The 21,887-nt window shown below is 40.1% G+C and overlaps 2 protein-coding genes across 4 annotated transcripts in view; both read left to right on the forward strand.

The window, feature by feature from the left end:
* Nucleotides 1-1,391: 1,391 nt before the first annotated feature.
* Nucleotides 1,392-5,132, forward strand: LOC133024130 (E3 ubiquitin-protein ligase RNF126-like). The gene is made up of 5 exons (XM_061091101.1): nt 1,392-1,423; nt 1,544-1,601; nt 1,848-1,947; nt 2,268-2,383; nt 4,935-5,132. The coding sequence occupies exons 1-5, from the start codon at nt 1,392-1,394 to the stop codon at nt 5,130-5,132; spliced, it is 504 nt and encodes a 167-aa protein (XP_060947084.1).
* Nucleotides 5,133-11,984: 6,852 nt separating this feature from the next.
* Nucleotides 11,985-21,887, forward strand: part of fynb (FYN proto-oncogene, Src family tyrosine kinase b) — a 65,887-nt gene continuing 55,984 nt past the window's right edge. For all 3 annotated transcript variants that reach the window (XM_061091634.1, XM_061091631.1, XM_061091633.1), the window contains exon 1: nt 11,985-12,157. The gene's annotated coding sequence lies outside the window, so the exon portion shown is untranslated. The remainder of the gene's footprint in view (nt 12,158-21,887) is intronic.

The following is a 21,887-nucleotide window of genomic DNA, read 5'->3' on the forward strand; positions in this document are numbered from 1 at the left end:
ATCAGTTAACATGAAGTTATCATTAGATAATTGGAAAAACACATCCACACGTGCACATAAACACATCCATACAGGCGAGAGCTAGATGCAGAGATAAAAAAAGGTGAGTGTAAGGAGATAGGGAGAAATGGAAACACATTAAGGGAGGAAGAGAGAGACAGAAAGGCTAATGCAAAGCAGAACAAAACAGAAATACTTAAACATACTATATAGACATTTTATTTTACCAGGCAAGTTACTGTTCATGTTTAGTTATTATAATTCTATCAGCAGGTTGAATAACACAGCAGGAGCTGGCAACAATGGGATTATCATTAAAACAGAGAAAAGCTGATGTTTAGTTTTGCTGACAACATTTCACAATGTCATATCTCTGGTTAAACGTGTACAGATGCATTCGTTAATTTTTTTTGCTAATGGATCATAGAGGCTGGAAAGACAAACACAGGAAAACGTGACATTATACAGATGTAGACAAATTCCAGTAAATAGAACACAATGTTGCTAGGATACGCAGCGTTTGTGGACACCCCGTTTCACGTGTCTGCATGAATGAGCCGTACCTGACTTCCGGTATTTTTCTTCACGCGATGTCTCATTGAGGTGTGTTCTCGCGACGATTGCCGTGCCTCTTGCGCAGGAACTCGAACATATCAATTCATATCAACGTGATTAAATAGTATTAAAGTGAAGTTGTTGAATATTAAGCAAATCCAACGCAATTTTACCACGTTCATCTTGCAAACATGAAATTATTTAGTTCAAAATACACTTTTAATTCAAGTAAATAGGACAGCCAGCCAATATTCTTTTTTTGAGTAAAAAATAACATAAAAAACATAAAATGCCTCCTTACTGCTCTTGTGGTGTCATCCAAGTGTCCGGAAGCAGCAACATTCATATTCAACTCGAAATTGCGTAATTTAAAACATGGTGTAAATGACGCCGTTTGGAGTTGGAAACTACAGAACAGGAGCAGTATGGAGGCATTTATGATTTTTTTCTATTACATCTGAAGAAGGAGTCACCAGCTACTTCAATTGTATTGTATTGGGTTGCAACGATGTTTACCCCTGAATCTCCAAAAGGGTTTTGTGGACTCTAACAAAGACCCTCCATCGACATAGTGGTGACTAGACAATGAGGGAATTTTCATTTTCGGTGAACTATCCCTTTAACTAATGAAAATACAATGTAATAATGTGTTATGCCTGTAAAAAATACCTCATTCATAAAATAAAACACAGCATATTCGAATTTTAGCATGTTTAGCATTTATTCTATTTTTAGTTCTATACATTCTGAACAGCAAACATGTTGTGTTACATCTATATTTATTATTTATATATTTCTTTGACCATAACATTTTTAATATGTACAGACCTTCAGCCATGCCACAATCCAGGACAGGAGGATGGCAAGTGTAAGACACACAACACTGTATGTAACGGTTGTTTAGATTTGTCAAATGTCACTGAGATAAAAATGTTTGCTGTTTTCTTATTCTGTTTTTGTTTCTCTGACTACTTTCTTGTTTTTGCAGGGTCATGCTATATGCAGTAAATGAAGTGGACTTCCTCTTAAATGTTATACTTGGACAGGTACACATTGTTTTTATTACAATAAATTGGAAATAAAAATGCATCTCACACCGACAGTTATAGTGGATAATGGAGCTCTGTAGCTAGAAGAGCAAGCTTCTTTAAGAATTATTACATAAAATCAGAGATATAATGGCCATATAGTTTAGCTAAATGTTTGAAAAGTATGTCTTAAAAGTGTGGTTTATAGAACTTGTTTTCATGCAGATGACCTCAGCCATTTAATACGATTTTGCTCTTTTTCAGTTGCAGCTACCGCACCAAGTTGAAGACATGGGACCTCTTCCTGCAGACACAGGAAGAATTCAGAGTTTACCCACCATCTCCATTACAGAGGAACATATGGGTGAGTGCCTGCATGTCTATCTAACTCTCACTCACAGTAACCTACTCATTGTGTCTAACCCACGCTGCACAAGGAGCACCTCTGCTTCTTAGAGTGATCCATCAAAACAGAAAAGTCATTTTGGATCAGTGTTGTCCTTTGTACTAGCTCCATGTATGGATCCAAACACCTACTAATGATCACATATCCTGGCCCTGTAAATCAATTCAATTATAGCATTTTCACTTTAACAAGATAACAGAACATAATCACAATACATATTTCCCAAACACACACAACACACAAAGTAATGTTGTAATGTCATTTTGGTGCTTGTGCAGGTGCTGATCTAGAGTGTCCTGTGTGCAAAGACAACTTCAGCCTTGAGGAGAGTGTTAGACAACTGCCCTGCAGTCACTTGTTTCACAATGATTGTATAGTACCATGGCTGGAACAGGTATGCATGTTTTTCAATGATTTCAAAAATATATGTGCATGATCGGTATCAGACATTAATCACAGTTGATCACAGTGTGGGATGCTTATCAGATACACCAAACTGTATATCAAACTGTTGTTCTGTCTTAAACCATTGGACGGTATTCCTCACACTAAACTGCAACATGACTCAAACCACCAGCAGCTGGCAGTTTCAGTGCATCAGTAGAGCAGAGACTGTGATTTACTGAGCAAAAACACACGCAGCAATACTTTGGGTAAAAAACCCACTCATCTCTGCCTTCATTTTTAAGACATTCCTTTGGTGCTGCTGTGGCTTAAAAATATTTTCTAAACTTCAATGTTCTCTTACAGCCAAAGAGGAAAAGCAGTCCAACATTAGGATGTTTTCTATAAAGGCACTATAATATCATTTGTAAAGTAACAAAGGAAAGACTCAATGTGTCAGCTAAACCGATAATTAGACTGAACTAGTAACTGTTAAAATTGTTACCCTCCAAGTTCTGATGGGACAATTGTTGCTCTACCAGGAGAAATGGCTGCCACTAGAGCTACACACGTGGACAAAATTGTTGGTACCCTTCCGTTAAAGAAAGAAAAACCCACAATGGTCACTTAAACAACTTAAAACTCACAAAAGTACTGCAAATTAACTAATGAAAATCAGACATTGCTTTTGAATTGTGGCTCAACAGAATCATTTTAAAAAACAAACTGATGAAAATGGTCTGGACAAAAATTATGGTACCATTAATTTAATATTTTATTGCACAACCTTCTGAGGCAATCACTGCACTCAAGCGATTACTTTAACAATGAGACTTCCGCACCTGTCAGCAGGTATTTTAGCCCCACTCCTCGTGAGCAGGCTGCTCCAGCTGTCTCAGGTTTGAAGGATGTCTTCTCCAGACTGCATGTTTCAGCTCCTTCCACAGATGTTCAATAGGATTTAGATCAGGGCTCATAGAAGGCCACTTCAGAATAGTCCAATTTTTTTCCTCTTAGTCATTCTTGGGTGTTTTTAGCTGTGTGTTTTGGGTCATTATCCTGTTGGAGGACCCATGACCTGCGACTGAGAACAAGCTTTCTGACACTGGGCAGCACATTTCGCTCCAGAATGCCTTGATGGTCTTGAGATTTCATTGTACGCTGCACAGATTCATGACACCCTGTGCCAGATGCAGCAAAGCAGCCCCAGAACATAACCTTTGTGGCTTGTCAATATGCATTTTGGTAAATTCCAATCTCGTTTTTTATAATTTGCTTTCAACAGTGGTGTCCTTCTCGGTCGTCTTTCATGAAGTCCACTTGGCTCAAACAGCAACGGATTGTGCGATCTCACACTAATGGACCTTGACCTTGGAGTTCACCTCTAATCTCTTTGGAAGTTGTCCCTGGCTCTTTGGTTACCATTCGTATTATCTGTCTCTTCATTTTGTCAACAATTTTCCTCTTGCGGCCACGTCAAGGGAGGTTGGCTACAGTCCCGTGAACCTTAAACTTCTGAATAATTAGTGCAACTGTAGTCACATGAACATAAAGCTGCTTGAAGATGGTCTTATAGCCTTTACCTTTAATATGCTTGTCTATAAAAAAAATTTGAATCTCCTGAGACAAATCTCTCCTCAGCTTTCTGTGGTCCATGTTCAGTGTGGTACACACCATGATACCAAACAGCACAGTGACTACTTTTCACCCTTTAAATAGGCAGAATGACTGATTACAAGTTTGAAGTCACCTGCCATGCTAATTAGAAGACACACCTTAGTTTAACATGTCCCTATAGGCAAATTATTTTGAATCTTTTCTAGGGGTATCATCATTTTTGTCCAAGCCATTTTCATTAGTTAGTTTTTTTAAATTATTCTGTTGAACCACAATTCACAAGCAATGTCTGATTTTCATTAGTTAATTTTCAGTTAAAAAAAAAATTATTACTTTCTTTAACGGAACGGTACCAACAATTTTGTCCACGTCTGTATATGAGATGAAGCACTAATCTTAGAAATGACACCATTCAGGTAGCTGTCACTCCAATGCAAATAGGAATGATTTTAATTGTAATTTGTGTGCTGTTGCAGGATGTGTGCTGTTACAAATATTAGATTTTGACTCTTTATTTTAATACACTTGGTATTGAATTACTCAAACAAAAAGAAAAAGCTGATCAGATCATCCCTTACATCTGTGCTACATCTGAAAAACAGTCATCTGAATTTGTATGAAAATAACATTTATATCGATGGTGAACAGACTAAGAGGGTCGTAGAGTGGTCGTCCTCCAACCTGAAGGTCGGCAGTTCGATCCCCAGTCTGACCCATCTGCATGCCGAAGTGTCCCTGGGCAAGATGCTGAACCCTGAATGGCCCCCCATAGAAAAAAAAAAGTGCTGCGAATAGATGCACTGTATGATTGTGTGTGTGAATGGGTGAATGTAAAACTGTACTGTAAAGCGCTTTGAGTGGTCATCAAGACTAGAAAAGCACTATATAAATACAAAACCATTTACCATTTACCATTACTAAGGACTCTTTGTTTTTTCCCACAGCATGATACGTGTCCTGTATGCAGGAAGGGTCTCAATGAACAGAACACAGCCACGGAACCACCAGGGTTAACAGCAGTGGAGTCATTTGCCCCCTCCTCTTCTTCTTCCTCCTCTTCTTCCACCTCCTCCTCTTCTTCTTCCTCCTCTTCTTCCTCCACCTCGAGTTCATCTAGCGAAGAGGAGACTGCCGGCAGCTAGCTAGAAAGCAAGTGTGAGGGTCAGCACTTCCCTCATGTCAGCTGTGTGCAGTTGTTTTATGCTCCAGGGAGAAAAAAGCAAAACAGCTGAGTGCAATCTATACCATGCAAATGTTTCAAGGGGTGGCAGCAGCTTTGGAAACTTCCACACTGCAATGTTGATCAAGCATTTGCAGAAGCACCACGTTTTTTTGGTGGCATCTGATTGTGGTGGTGGATTCTGATCGTGGTGGCAGCTAATCGTGGACTATTATTTTCAACAACAATACAAGGACTGCTTGATATACAATATGCCTACTCACATCGCATTGCATTACTGACAATAAGTCCTCAATTAATTTCCTTTCCATTATGTTAAAAACTGTCTATTACAATCAATGTTGTAAATACTCTCATTTTGCTAATGTTCTCTGTTACACAGGCATCTATTGGGGAGAGGGATCACTCACATGTGTCTCTCTCTCTGAGGTTTCTTTTTTTTTTTCTCCCGTTACATTACATTACATGTCATTTGGCAGACGCTTTTATCCAAAGCGACTTACAATTAGTGCATTCGACATCTATGAGGGGCCATTTTTTTTTTAGGGGTTCAGTATCTTGCCCAAGGACACTTTGGCATGCATGGTGAAGAGTGAGGATTGAACCGATAACCCTCTTGTTGGAGGACGACCACTCTACCCCTAGGCCACACCGCCCCCCTTAATTAATTCAAGGGTTTTTTCTGTAGTTTTTCCTTACTCTTGTTGAGGGTTAAGGGCAGAGGATGAGGCACATTGTTTAGCCCTGTGAGATACATTGTGATTTGTAAATATGAGCTATACAAATAAAATTTGATTGATTGATTGAAAGGAGTACGACAAATGTATACAGACAACCAGGGCCATGACGATCAGTGTGCCATTGCAGGAAACATTACAGAAACTAACGTTTCACATCAAAGTAATTCTTATCCCATCAGTACATGTTACTAACTTGACCCCTTCCCCGGAGTTTCTGTGCCTTATCGCCCACAGATGCAGGGCCACAGCTGTGGCTGCACCATGGATTACGATTTGTGGATCACGCACCAGAGCAATGGTGGATCCAGTATGGTGGATTCTATATCAAGCGGGCTGATCGTAGTGGTAATGGAGGATCCTTTGTGGCGTTGGCATCGGATGGTGATGGACCTCGACCGAGGCGGCGGCTGATGATGGATCCTAACTGGCGGCAGTGGACAATGACTGTGGACTATAGTGGATCCCATCTTGATGCTGGATCGTGATCTTGCTGGCTGCTGACCAGAGACTATGATGCAGCAGGACTGCTTGACATATAGTATTGGAGTTATGCCTCAAAATGTTAACCCTTATCGATGCTGCTAAAAACTTTAATCCCGATGATGTTTTCCTACACTTGACATCTATTGCACTTCTGTCCGTCCTGGGAGAGGGATCCCTCACATGTGGATCTCTCTGAGGTTTCTACGTATTTTTACCTGTTAAAAGGGTTTTTAGTAGTTTTTCCTTACTCTTGTTGAGGGTTAAGGACATAGGATGTCACACCATGTTAAAGCCCTATGAGACGAAATGTGATTTTTGAATATGGGCTATACAAATTCAATTTGATTGATTGATTGATAACGGAGAAAGATTATTACAGAGAAACTCTTTAATTTAATTTATTGTGCTGAAAATGTGGGTTCTTCTTCTCATTTGGGGTTTATTGGCAGGTAGAGTCTTCTTCTTAAACTAAAACCCATCTTTTCAGACTGGCTTTCATGGAGTGTTTTATCATTTGTATGGCTATTTAGAATTTTGTTTATATCTATTTCATAATTTCGTATTATTATGTATTGTATATTGTTTTATTAACATGTTATTGTTTATTATCATCAGCAGAATGAGACACGTGTGTATTCACGCGTGGAGGACATTCAAATGGAGCTTGAAATGCCACATGCATCTTCAAGAAGATGTACAAACCAAGATGAACCAGCACATATTACATGATCCAGAGCCTATTGTTTTTAAAAATGGTGGCTTCCGCAGAGAGGAGCCGCTCCTGATGTAAATATAAAGTATTTCAATATCAAGGCCCTATTCTAGGGTATCATCAATCAATCAATCAAGTTTTATTTGTATAGCCCACATTCACAAATCACAATTCGTCTCATGGGGCTTTAACATGGTGTGACATCCTCTGTCCTTAACCCTCAACAAGAGTAAGGAAAAACTACTAAAAACCCTTTTAACAGGTAAAAATATGTAAAAACCTCAGAGAGAGCCACATGTGAGGGATCCCTCTCCCAGGGCGGACAGAAGTGCAATAGATGTCAAGTGTTAAGAAAACATCATCAGGATTAAAGTTTTTAGCAGCATTGATGAGGGTAAACATTTTTTCAATACTATAAGTGAAGCAGTCCTGCTGCAATCATAGTCTCTGGTCAGCAGCAAGATCATGATCCAGCATCAGGATGGGATCCACTATAGTCCACAGTTATTGTCCACTGCCGCCAGTTAGAATCCATTATCAGCTGCCGCCTCGGTCGTGGTCCACCATCAGCCGATGCCAGCGCGACAAAGGATCCTCCATTACCATTACGATCAGCAGGCACGATACAGAATCCACCGAACTGGATCCACCATTGCGACCTCTGAAGCGCGATCCACAATCATATCCATGGTGCGGCCACAGCTGTGGCCCTGCATCCGCGGGCGCTAAGGCACAGAAACTCCGGGAAAGGGGTCAAGTTAGTAACATGTACTGATGAGATAAGAATTACTTTGATGTGTTAGGGATGGAGAAAAGGAAGGAGAAGCAGGAAAGAGAAGCTCCGTGTGTCTTGTGTCATATATTCCACTAATTAGCTCTAACTATAAGCTTTATCAAAAAGGAAGGTTTTGAGTCTACTTTTAAACGAACAGAGCGTGTCTGATTCCCTAACTGAAAGTGAGAGATTATTCCACAGGAGTGGGGCTTGATGGCTAAAAGCTCTGGCTCCTACTCTACTTTTAGAGACTTTAGGGACGACAAGTAAACCTGAATTCTGGGATCGGAGTGCTCTAGTAGGTTGATATGGTATTAACATCTTTTTAAGGTAAAAAGGTGCCATATCATTAAGGGCCTTGAAGGTGAGGAGGAGAATTTTAAATTCTATTCTTGATTTAACAGGAAGCCAGTGTAGCGATGCTAATACTGGGGAAATGTGCTCTCTTTTCTTAGTTCTTGTCAGGACACGTGCTGCGGCATTTTGGACCAGCTGCAGAGTCTTTAACGACTTACTGCTGGAGCCTGATAATAATGAATTACAATAGTCCAGTCTCGATGTAACAAAGGCGTGGACTAGTTTTTCTGCATCTTTTTGCGAAAGGACATGTCTGATTTTTGAGATATTACGTAGGTGGAAAAAGGCGGTCCTAGAAATTTGTTTTAAGTGACTATTAAAGGACAAATCAGGATCGAAGATCACTCCCAAGTTCCTGACTGTTTCATTGGAAGCAAGGGCAATGTCATCTAGCGCAGCTATATCATTAGATAATGTTTCTCTAAGGTGTTTAGGGCCGAGTATTATAACCTCAGTTTTATCTGAGTTTAATAAGAGAAAATTGCGGGTCATCCAGGTTTTTATGTCCTTGAGACATGCTCGAAGTTTAGTTAATTGATTACTTTGATCAGGTTTTATTGACAAATATAACTGGGTGTCATCCGCATAACAGTGAAAATTTACCGAGTGTGTCCTGATAATGTTTCCTAGTGGAAACATATATAATGAGAATAAAATTGGGCCGAGCACAGACCCCTGTGGAACACCATGGTTAACTTTGGTGCGCACAGATGACTCATCATTAATTTGTAAGAATTGGGAGCGATCAGAAAAATAAGATTTAAACCAGTTTAGGGCCGTTCCTTTAATGTTAATTAACTGTTTTAGTCTTTGTAATAAAATTTGATGGTCAATTGTATCGAATGCTGCACTGAGATCTAACAGAACAAGGACAGACACAAGTCCCTGATCTGAAGCTATTAGAAGGTCATTAGTGACTTTTGCCAGGGCTGTCTCTGTGCTGTGATTGGTTCTAAACCCAGACTGAAAGTCTTCATATATATTATTTTCCTGGAGAAACTCACACAGCTGATTGGCTACAACTTTTTCTAAGATTTTAGAGAGGAAGGGGAGATTGGATATTGGCCTGTAATTTGCTAAAACCTCTGGGTCTAGGGTGGGTTTTTTGAGTAGGGGTTTGATAACAGCTATTTTAAAAGACTGTGGTACATAACCTGATGATAATGACAGATTTATTGTGTTAAGTAACGAACTATCTATTAGGGGCAGAATTTCTTTAAGTAATTTAGTTGGAATCGGATCTAAGATACAGGTTGTTGGTTTAGAACCTGAGATTATTTTGGTAAACTGATCACGGGTGATCAGAGAGAAGCTGTCTAAGTAATGGGAAGGATTCTCAGCCGTTTCTGAGATCTCTGTTGTTGGGAGGGTATTAGTGCCAATTGAGGGCAGGAGATGGTTGATTTTATTTCTAATAGTTAGAATTTTATCATTAAAAAAGGTCATAAAGATATTGCTATTTAGGGATCGAGGAATACTGGGTTCGGTGGAGGTGTGACTCTCTGTCAGCCTGGCTACAGTGCTGGAGAGAAACCTTGGGTTGTTTTTATTCTCTTCTATTAGTTTTGAATAATAGGCAGCTCTTGCTTTGTGGAGAGCCTTTTTATATTCTTTAACATTACTCTTCCAGTCTAGGAGATTTTCAACGAGATTTTCAATGTTGCTGGAGCGCCACTTCCTTTCTAATTTTCTCTCTCACTCATGTGTCTTGGAATTATACCACGGAGCTAATTGACTATGTTTTACACATTTCTTTTTTAGAGGCGCTATTGAGTCTAATGTTAATCGTAACGAGTCTGCAGAGCTATCTACGAGGTGGTCAATCTCAATAGAGCTCGGGTTTTTAAAGAATTTGTTGTTTATGTCGACGGATAATACGGGTTTAAATGTAATCGGAATTATTTCCTTGAATATAGCTATAGCACTATCAGGTAGACATCTAGAAAATGAGTTTTTTATTAGGGGCATATATTCAGATAATGAAAAATCGAAGGTTATTAAATTATGGTCTGATAGTACTGGATTGCGCGGAAGTACTGTTAAATGTTCAATTTTGACACCGTATGATAATACAAGGTCAAGTGTGTGGTTACAACAATGAGTAGGTTGATGTACACACTGACTAAAACCAATTGAGTCTAGTATTGAAATAAATGCTACGCTCAGGCTATCTTTATTATTGTCAACATGAATATTAAAGTCACCAACAATAATAATTGTATCGGTCTTTAGGACTAGGTTTGATAAAAACTCAGGGAATTCTGTTAGAAATTCAGCCCCAGGAGCACGATAAACTACAGCAAATATGATTGGCTGTTGGTGTTTCCTGGATTGACGTGGAAGATTAAGAACAAGACATTCAAATGAGTTGTAGCTGAGTTTAGCTTTAGGATTAATTGATAGACTGGAGTTAAAAATAGCAGCAACTCCACCTCCTCGCCCGAGTTCCCTGGGAACGTGTGAATTTATATGACTGGGGGGAGTAGATTCATTTAAACTGACATATTCATCAGGATGCAGCCACGTCTCAGTAAGGGACAATAAATCTATATTGTAGTCTGAGACTAGTTCATTAACTAAAATAGCCTTTGAGGACAGTGATCTTATGTTTAAAAGACCACATTTGAAAGTCTTAGTTTCCTGTGTTGTTCCAGAGGTTGTGTTAATTTGTATAAGATTATTGTGAGTTCTCGCTCTGTTATTGTTTAATTTAAATAATTGAATCGGACGGTAGACAGAGACAGTCTCTATGCGGTTGGGTGACTGACCAGAGGGAGCGCAGAGAAGTGTTTAGCACTGCAGCTCTGCTTCCTGGTCCCAACTCTGGGTTGTCATGTAATAGACTGGGTAATATTCCTAGATAAGAGAGCTGCTCCATCCCAAGTGGGATGAACGCCGTCTCTCCTAACAAGACCAGGTTTACTCCAAAAAGTTTGCCAATTATCTACAAAGCCCACACCATTTACAGGACACCACCTCGACAGCCAGCGGTTAAAAGAAAAAATGCGACTAAATATGTCATCACCTGATGTGTTAGGTATGGAAAACAAAATTCAAACAATTAAGAGGATTACAAAGTAGCGAAAACACCATTAGGATTTTTTTATATTCAATTTCTGCCAATAGATCCCTTTCATCTAAATATTCCACACTGAACCTTTAAATGCGCTCTCCGTCCAGAAGGCAAGGCCGACGAAGTAATAAAGGTGCCGGAAACGTCGTGTACTGTCCCTTGCCGCTTCCCGTCACCTGTCTTTATCACATCAAGATAGCGGACAGAAGATGGCGCTACAATGTTAAGTAAAAAAAATCCATAGTTCCAATGTGCTATCCTATGATTGGACGGCCGTGCTGTCAGTCAATGGACCAGACCCCGGGTTTGTCTTGAAATGCTCCTAAGAAAACTCTGCCATGTACTCTGCCATTATGAAAATAAAAGCGATGACGTAACAATTGATGCAAAAGACCTTGTTTGAAAATCAATATTGGTATATACATTGACATATAACAACACTTCTTTGAGTAAGGCAGTTAAAAGGCTTTATGTTTTCAAGGTGTTTGATGCCGTTTCTTTTCGATTAAGTTAAATAATTAGGACGGATCTGTGTCCTCTGCCCCTAGCACGTCACATCTCGACGGCATAAAAACCCCGAACCCTACCTATACTTGTTTTTTTTCCTCCGCAGATGCGTTGTGTTGTGTGAGGTTTTCTGTACGCGCGTAGGGATATGTCCTGCAGCCCGTGAAGGCAGCAGCGCTCTCACCGTGGCCCTGCTGATATCCCGGCTTGAGCGCCATCAGCAGCGGACACGAGCAGGAGGCAGCGCGGGGACAGCAGCTCCACGGCTCCACAGCTCCACGGTCACAGCTCACAGAGGCGATGGGAGGCAGCGCCGCGGACCACTAGACCCCCTCCACCGGTAAGAGACCCCGTGTTTTCACTCATAATTCAACTCGCCTCCATCTCTGAAGCGGAATGAATCACTTTGGGGGTTTTGTTGTTGTTGTTTTTTTGACCTGCCGTTATTGTTGTTATTATTGACGTGTCTTCGCCGTGAACGTGCTTGGTGTGTTAGCTCCAGCTACGACCGCTCCGGGGGCAGATGGAGTGAGGCGTCGGCTGCTTTGAACGCGAGGCTCCGTGTGTGTGTTCAGTGGAACCTCCACATCCAGCGGGCTGAGCTGGAGCGGAGAGGCGAATGACACGAGTAGCTCATCCTCTGGGTTCGATGTCACACAGGCGGCTTCACATCATCTTGACGCATTGGTTTTTGATCCTCTCTGCTCCGTTGTTTACCAGGGTGTCCCCCCCCCTTCCCAGTCTCCCTCTCTCCCACCACCACCATCAGCATCTCCTGGGATGCTTGTCGGTGGAGTCAGCTGAAGGACGCAGCCTCACATGATTCAGAGGTTCACATCTCGGGTTCTCTCACGTCTGTGCATGCAGATGCGGGGGGGGGGGGGGGGGGGGGACACACACACACACACACACACACACACAGCGCTCGGCTGCATTCCTTCACATGAGCTGTTTTATGCAGGTGACGTGCACTCAGATACAGTCAAGTCAGTCTTTGAGGCATTTGGTTGTTTCCACGGGATAATGTGGTGTTTACTCTTTTGGCATGACACTGCTGCATTTCAGAAAAACAGAAATACTCCCCTGAAGTACAAGCCCTTTTCCTCTAGCCTTCCCCGTCATGAAAGGGAAGTTCCTCCCGCTTCGTGTATGGGAATCCAGTTGAATTGCAACTCATGTCATCTCTTGTCTCCTTTTGAAACATTGATGGGCTTCCCTCCTTCGATTCCTGCCAGCCCATTAAACCTGCCCAGGTCTGAACCACAGCAATTCGTTATGCACGTTCCCTTTGCTAAATTGGTGTAATCGATCACATTGTCATTAGGTGACCAACACCTTCTCTCTTACATGAGCACTTGCCCCCCTCAAGACATGTTCCTTAATGAATCAGCCTTTGTTTGACAACAAACAACTAACAGGGCAAGGGTTGCTAAAGATAATGCATTCATTTGAAGTGGTGAGCAAGGGCAACATGAAGAAACTACTGTCTGATGTCACATTGGAATCTCCCTCATCTTTGGGTTTTGAGAGGTGCCAGCATCTGGCCCACAGTTTGCTGTCTCCAATGAGTCAAGCTGTTCTTTTTATGACCATGTGATGATAGGGTCTGCTGATGTCTACTGAGCTCAGGTGCTGCAGGTGCGGCATGTGGAATTGTTTCAGTGTACTGTTAGGTTCTGCTGCCAGGAGCATCAATCAATCAATCAATCAAATTTTATTTTTATAGCCCATATCCACAATTCACAATTTGTATCATGAGGCTTAACAAGGTGTAATATATATCTTCTGTCCTTAACCCTTAACAAGACTTGGGAAGAAATACACCAAAGAACCCTGTTAACGGCAGAAAAGAAAGAGAAACCCCAGAGTGAGACACATGTGAGGGATCCCTCTCACACAGAAGTGCAAAAGACGCCACGTGTAGCAGAGCACATCAACAGTATATTATAGCATTGATTAAGACAGTGTCTAACATAAATAGAGAAGTGTTTTAATGTTTTTAGCATATGCATAAAAGAAAATGTCTGACAAAGAGGAAGGGAGCAGTAATGACAATTGTAATGATCGAGGTATTAACAATAATATATGTGGGACGGCATATTGTATATCTTAACTAGTCTTAACTTAATCTAGTTGTAATGATAATCAATGATTAGATGCCGTCATGATCATGATCCACACTCACAATCCACAATCATCTCTGCTGAGATGTAGCAGTCTTGAAAACTAAGCGCAGGAATAAATGCGCATTGTTAAATATTGTTATTTGTAGAAGCTGTATATAGGCACACAGACTCACAGAGCAGATTGGATTCTCTCGGTCTGAGGATTATTTATTTCAGATCTGCTGAAGTTCGAATTCATCCTGCCAAATTTCAAAATTCCAACTCTAAAAATGAAATCCTTCCTTCCACGTTTGTGTTAAATTTGGCTTGTTTTCAGGGGAGCTCTGTATTGCAGATGTCCCCATCTGACTTGTAGCAGGAAAAAAAACTGCTCTTGTCAGGATGAGTTATGAGTTAAGAGCTGCTCGTTTTTATTCTCTGTGCTAGAGCTACACAATAGGAAGAGACATGCCCGGTATCACAGAGGAAAATCCATTGTGTTAAGCACATTGGCCCATTTAGACAGACAGTTTTAAACAGCTTCATCCTTTTACACTTTGTGACACGCTGCCAAAGAGGCTTTGTTCCTAATCACAATTCATGCCATCACTGACTGACGGGAGGATACTTTGGGCCGGCAGGAGAGCTCTGAGCAGGCAGGTCATCACAGAGAGGACCGTGGAGCACAGGAAACCTAATTCCGTAGAAGAAGTATGTGGATGTAGTGTCTGCTAATGAGCTGCTTTTGTAATTTCAATCGTTCCAATAATAAACTTGTAGGACTGCAGTCTGTTTTTTGAGATCTTGGACTTGTTTTTTGTTTTCATAAATGGATATGCCCAGAATAATCAGTTATTCCTCCTAGACCCTGTAATGCCAGTGGTATTACACATGGTATATACCCTCTATCAAATATATTACACATGGGCCCTCTTTGAGACAGGGCCTCTGAGTTAGGAAATAAACCAATAACTTAAAAATTACAAAATAGTGCAAACTTATTGACACACAGTAAGGTTGCTTTGCTTTTTCGGCACTGATGAACCTCCAGGACCCTACTACGGTCGCCTATTTTGAAATTGTCCCCACCCCATGTTCTTTTATCTTAAACATGAGTTATTTAACATGACTAACATAACTGGAAATTCATTCAATTACAATTGATCATGGGCCAAATTATTCGATTTTCTACAAATACAGGAAGTAAAACAAATTTTGAAGGTTTTCACTGAAATTGAACAATAGGGTTAATGTTTTAATGCTTCACATTTTTCACTGCATTGGAACCAACAAAATGTACATATGTTTCCCTTTTGCATAACATGGTGCAGATCTAAATGAAGATTGAGAGACTGTTGTTATTTTGTGTGATTACTATAACACATTTGAAACTGTGCTGTGATAATTCATGAATTATGTCTTGGAGTGATTGCCTATACCTTAAGTCTTGCCTTGGCATTGACCCACTTTGGATCCAGTCTGGTTCAACCTGCAGCACCTGGTGATGGAATTTACTCAAATGGTTTGATGTTGCTTCCGCCCCCATTATTCCTTATTATGTAGTTTGATTCATGCTGCTCAGGTGTACTTAACTCTACACTTCACATATACTGTATCACTGTACAGTGATATCATTTGTCTTCTGTGGGTCTCAGAGAGGGGGATACACTTGTATGAAGATGCGAAGCAAACTTACAGTGGTTTGATCATCCCTCATGTCACGTTGGTCCCTGTGCACTGTACTGTGTGGCTGAACAGATTTGGTCTTGACTCGTAGCCAGTGGTAAGAGCTGGTATCATCCATGGTGAAGCTCTGAACTTCATGTCACTTCTAATCTCTGTTACTTAACAAGCATACACTGTCCCAACTGTACACAGGTCTTGATGGGAGCATTTCACCATAAGTCATGGCAGCTGGTCAAACTCATTTAACGTTAATTACAAAGATCAGGTAATAACAAGTGAGATCCATGATAACTAAGTAAATGGTTGAGAAAAAGCAAGTAGACCATGAATTTTCTTTTACAGTTTATTTGCACAAAAATTTAACTTTCTCAAAAACTGTTTTATTTACGTATATGAGTATACAAACACCATTTTAAAATATTAAAAAGGTACACACCAAACCAACTTTAAACACACATATGCTAGTATGAGGTATGAAGTGTGTAGACTCATGACATTAGAATATCTGCGATGCAGACATAAGTTGCTGAGCCGAAAACAAAAAAGATCTCAGAAGTCTTGCTGACTGTTGAATAATTAGTAATCGGAAGAATAACTAAGGTAATAAGTCTTCAGGTGAAATACATTTACAAATCATTTTTCAAGCAGATAAGCAGAAGAAACACTTTGTTTGTGTTGTCTGCCTATACGTCATCAGGAATCCTGTTTTTTGAACGTGTACCCTCCTCATTAAAGCATCAGAGATTTCAAATAGTGAGATATAAATCGTTTATTGTGATAACACCTAAAAATATAATTTAAATGCCATATCGGCCAGTCCTCAGAATATTAACAAAGTTTCCTGGTCAGTTCATTGTCACTTTCTATGTGGAAAAGGTCAATGTTTCTGTTAAACACAATCCTTGCTTATTGAAGGAAACCCAGTTAGATTCATAATTAAATCGTCATCTCATTAACAAAAGAAGAATAAAAAACAACCTCTCCGTTGTAGACTCCAGTCCAGGGGTTGACGTCATCACATTGAACTCCCAGTGGGTTAAATGGCGCCGGTGGAATAGAGTCATCCTCTGCTCTGTGCTCAGCATCACGCCAGAACCTCAGAGGTCAGAAAGACACCACAACAATGCTGTCCTTTGTGTCACGCCTCCAGTGGAGTGGGATGAAATGTGTCTCTCTTCCATGCAGTTGGTGGCTGAGTTGTGACGTAGACAGGCTCAAACGAAGTTATTGTTACAGATGAATAAATGTTGTAACACAGTTGAATTAAGGCTGTGAGGAACTGGGGTGGGCTGTATGCTGACATGTGAGAGCAGAGCTAGATCATATGATGGCCTCCGAACACATGCGATCCCTCCAGCATCTCCCTCTCACCACTCACAGTTTTCTTTTCACGCTGCTAATTTAAAACCCAGAGGTTTCACCTCTTCTAGCATTTTACACAATCCGTCAGCTTCATTAAAGAACAGGAATGCTTGTGAGTCTGGCATATGCCGCTGGGTCATTGTTAAAGTGATATCATTGGAGGAAATGATGCGTGTAAGTGATACACTTGCATGAAAGCGTATCAGAATTGGGCCCACAGAGATGTCGGTCCTAGAGGGTATCTTCAAAGGAATTCAATTAGCAGGTTGTTTTTCTGACTTCACCGAGCTGGAGTGACACAGATCCTATCACAGCGATCACAACGTGCACAGTTCTTTATCAGCCCACCACTTCCAACTGCCACGGCTCGTCGTTACGTTTGGTTCCTTGCACGTTGCCTCGAAATGAACATAGTCAGTCGCTGGTATTTGAGTGTGACTTCATTTCCTCTGTAAAGAATCACATTTACTCATTTACATGTGGAGCACAAGCAGGGCATGAGAGCACCAGCAAGCATAACTTCCTCTCATATCCTGCTTAACATTTTCCATTTTTAATCTCCCTCACTTTTTTTTCTTAATCTCTCCAATTCCATTTAGCCTTTATTCAGGAGTTCAGTAGTGCATTGGAGCGCCTCAGACTATATTTAAAACCTTAGCACTGAATGAGTTGAGGAGAAATATTTTAATTCTGCCAGCCACCACCCATCCTGAAAGTTTATACTGCTGCAGAAGCAGTTGAAAGCCGGTGGCAGGCTCCTATAACAGCTTTCAGCCACATGCGGGTGTCTGAGCAGCTAGCCAGAGATGCAAGGCTTCATGTGGAGCCATGTGGTGGTTAGAGGAGCAGCTGGGAGAGCACAGAGTTCATACTCACTCCATGGATTATGCTTTCTCAAGACTTTTTCTTGTGTATTGTACGCTATATTTGTCCAGCTGAAATTACCGAGTGTATTTTCAACAACCAGTGGCTTTTTATATTTTTTCTGCCATTTCACTAGTAACACAGCCAGACTTCAAATCTATCAGTCCTGCTGGGGACAGTTTAGTGGAGAGAAATAAAAGCAGTCATCTTGAGCTGAAACAGGGGTTTATTTTGTTACGTGTTGGTTGTACGTTTCCTACCGTTTAGAAATTAATTACAGCAAATACTGAGTGATACACACATCAATACACAACACAAACAAAACATTTTGATAAAGATTTCTTGGTTTTGCTATGTAAAGATTTGTGATCATGAAGTAGAATTCAAGGGTAAATTTCTCAGGACTCTAATGCCAAAAAATATATACTAATACCATTTTCGATACATCATGGGGGAAATAAATTTATTTTAATAAAGATAAAATTAATATAGACAATAATATCAACATCACTGTTTATGTCCAGTTGCTGGTCGACTTTTCTCAGTTTCAATCTCTGACTTCAAAAAAACAAAATTGTGTTTTCCTGTTAAATTAGAACTGACTTTTCAATGTTACAGAGGGGCAGGACTGATTACCTTTGCTGCCTAGCTCCCACATTAACATCAGTCGTTTTATTGTTAGCCTAAGGCGCAGCTTAATGATAACTTAACAGATAGCTAATGTGGCTATCGGCTAATTTCTAATAGTTAAAGGGGCCTACGTTAACTTGTGCAGCCAGCCAGGTTAACCTTTATGATAACTGTTTAATACTTCAATGTAGTGGAAACAAGAGCTTTGCTGACAGCTCTAGGACTAACTAACAACTTTCAGAGATGTTTTGGCTGATCGGATCACAATCTGTCGTTAATGCATCTTGAATGCATTCACATTTGCTCTTTCATGATGTCAAGCTCTTTCTGATTTCAATCTGATCACCAAAACACAGTATTGCCACAGAACAGAAACAGAGGTTGGTTTATAAAGTTGCATTTTATGACCACACAAAATGACTGATAGAAATTTGTTATAGCACATAATGCAGATTGTTTAGCTGACATATGTTGTAATTTTGTATTTGTAATCCTTATTTATTATCGTGCTTTAGTGATGACACAACTATAGGATGAAAAGCATTTTCTAGTTTGCAGTCTACCATCTAGTAGAAGAAGTAGACAAAAAAAAATTCTTTTAAGTTTTTTTTATTAATCTCAACATTATTCATAATCCTTAAAAAAATACTCTCTGATCTCTGTGTGGCTATGATGAGTATTTATGCTTGAAAATGTGGAGCAGATTTCTCCTTCTTCTCATGCAAAGTATGTGATATCTGGGATGAGACATGTTAAGGATAAGCCACTCTCTTTAAAAGCACAGTGAACATTGGGGCATCCTAAGGCTCTCTGCCTGCCAGAGAGTCACCATAAGGGTGTCGATCTCCGTGCTGAGGTAACGGGCGATGTGGACAACAGTTCACTTCACTGTATTATTTATTAATGGTATGCTAACCATGGTGTGAGGCAGACTGATGACAAGTGATTGCATTTTGAGGAAAAACAAAAGTGCATTCTGAATGTATGTTAATTTCCTTGAGTGTTTTCATACATAATTAACTTATGAAATGTTCTGCTTTGTCTAATGTCATGTGAGTGACAAAGGCTGTATTCTGTCGCAACAAAGCAGGTCTGTGCCGGACGTGTCCAACTTTGTCAGAAAATCTGCATTGCTAAGCAGCTTCTATGCTTTATGTTTTCTAGGAATTTTAGTGTGAACATCTGCTGCTTCTGGTTCTCTTAGAGGCTTTGTGTGGAGAACTCAAGCCTTCATCTCATCTCAGAAAGTAACAATGCTTCCACCTTTTCCTCGCCAAGAGACTCCACTTTCCACTGCAGTATACAGCCTTGTGAACTCTGCATCCCCTTCCTCCCTCTGTGTGATGCTCTGCTCTCTTTTTGACTGTGCAGCGTCATTTATCTGCATTGCTGATGCAGCTGCAAGATGCTGACAAAGGAGATGATTGCTTGTCCTGGCTGTAGCACCATGTTGGCACACCAGACCTGGGCCTTGACCTGGCCCAATGCAGGCCATGTCACTGCCTAGGGATAAAGCCATGTTGGCAGAGTCTTCAGGATGCTCTGTAACATGTTAAATAGTTCCCAAAAGTCAGACATGTGATTCTCACTGTGACGATTTTGTATGTAATGTACATTTTGTTATTGAAGATTAGGAAATATAAAGCAACTTAATTATTATATAAATATTTTTCCAGTCTTACTCAGACTTAAGAGGCAGGGACAGTATCGTATCTGCCCTTTTGGATAGAATACTCACAATTGTCTATCACTGTATGTTCATTTTTATAACTGACATGCATGTAGGACCGGGCGATAAAAAAGGTATCGTGATAATTTTAGGCTATATCGTGATACACTATATATTTCGATATTTTGAAATCTCCACTTTACAAATGCTCAATTGATATCAGCGGGCATTTAGGCTTAAAACAAGGTGTAAATGTTTCATTTCGAGTCCAATATAAATGTCGGGGCCTTCTGATCATTGAGCAGCTTTGGATCATAGAGAAAACTCGCTGTTTGTTTTGTTTCAGCTCCTCCGAGCACAGACAAACACACACACACAAGCCTTCATCACCCGCTGGAGTGAACACAGCTCACGTCCATCATTTGTAAACTGCATCGTTCGCTTCAGCGTTCACAAAGAATATGAACAAAACTGTCAATAAGTGTCTCTGAACTCTGTAAACTCACTGGGACCCTTCACTCTCCTTCTCTCCGTGCTATCTGAGTCTCTTCCCTCCTGATACACAAATACGCATGCGCGTATCTGAATGAGCATGGGAGTGAGCAGTCTGCTGTGAGAGGGGCATGAGAAGAGAGAAGCAAAACTAAAGCAAAATGCTACTTAGAACATTCACGTGACAATTTATACTTGGTGTTCGCGATATAGTCATTTTATACATATCACATGGAACAAGCCGCGATCCATCGAGTATATTCAATATATCACCTAACCCTACACTCCTCTCTGTTTGTCAGTCAAAACTGAACAACCATCTCTTAAAATAAAGAATGAGTGGCTGACTGTAACATTTAATCTAATTTAATTTATAGCAGTCAAAAAGACCCAACTGACTATTCAGATATTCACAGCAGCATTCATCCTGGAACAAATTGTGTTTCTCTTCCATTCATGTGTTGGCCATTGGGTTACTGATATCCACAATTAGAATTGTTTATGTCCATAGTTAACATATTTAATAAAGGTCTTACTAGAAAATATTCCTATTTCAAAATGTTATAATCCATTTTTTCCATTTAATATTGCATATCTAAAATGTCTAAAGATCATCCCACATATCAATAATGTCACTTTGAATATCCACAAAATCCATTGTGATTATTAAAAATAGAATTTTTCAATTACAAGTAGTTAAGATGGTATCCTGGCCTTGCTCCAGGTAACAGACTGTGGGTGACCAATCAAAAGAGCAGAGATGAGCCAGCGTCATGATTGTAGGAAATGATTGCACATATGTGGAGCAAAAAAATGCTCTCCTGTGATGATGGTTTTCCAATCACAAATACTGTTCCGTGAGCTCATATTTATTGTACGGTTGTGGGTACCATACTCCTGAACTGTATCTACAGGATTTTATGCACCACATAAGAATAAGATCAGTTGTTAATTCTTTCTACTCATGAACACACAATCCTTAGGTCTTGACTTTATTATGTTATGATTTGACCCTTTACGGATGAACTCAATTAAATACCTGTTATTTTAGTTTCAGTCATATTTTTGCCATGGATTTTTATGAAGCACTTGGTAACCTTGTTTAGAAAAGTGCTATAGATTATTATTAACACAAAAGCTGTTCAGTACCTCAGTCAAAACACCCTCATTTAATTTCTTCCTGTACAATGCTTTGATCCCCTGGCAGCTTGGTTGTGCAATTTACATTGTTGCTCTACTTGTTTCTGACACCACTGCAGCTT

This window comes from Limanda limanda, chromosome 18 (assembly GCF_963576545.1).
Source record: "Limanda limanda chromosome 18, fLimLim1.1, whole genome shotgun sequence".
Taxonomy (NCBI): domain Eukaryota; kingdom Metazoa; phylum Chordata; class Actinopteri; order Pleuronectiformes; family Pleuronectidae; genus Limanda; species Limanda limanda.

Bases quoted from the DNA above. Each gene is read 5' to 3' on its own strand.
- LOC133024130 (XM_061091101.1), top strand. From the start codon at position 1,392: ATGCCACAATCCAGGACAGGAGGATGGCAAGT. The intron at 1,602-1,847 runs GTACACATTGTT...GCTCTTTTTCAG, and splicing joins TAAATGTTATACTTGGACAG to TTGCAGCTACCGCACCAAGT. The intron at 1,948-2,267 runs GTGAGTGCCTGC...GTGCTTGTGCAG, and splicing joins CATTACAGAGGAACATATGG to GTGCTGATCTAGAGTGTCCT.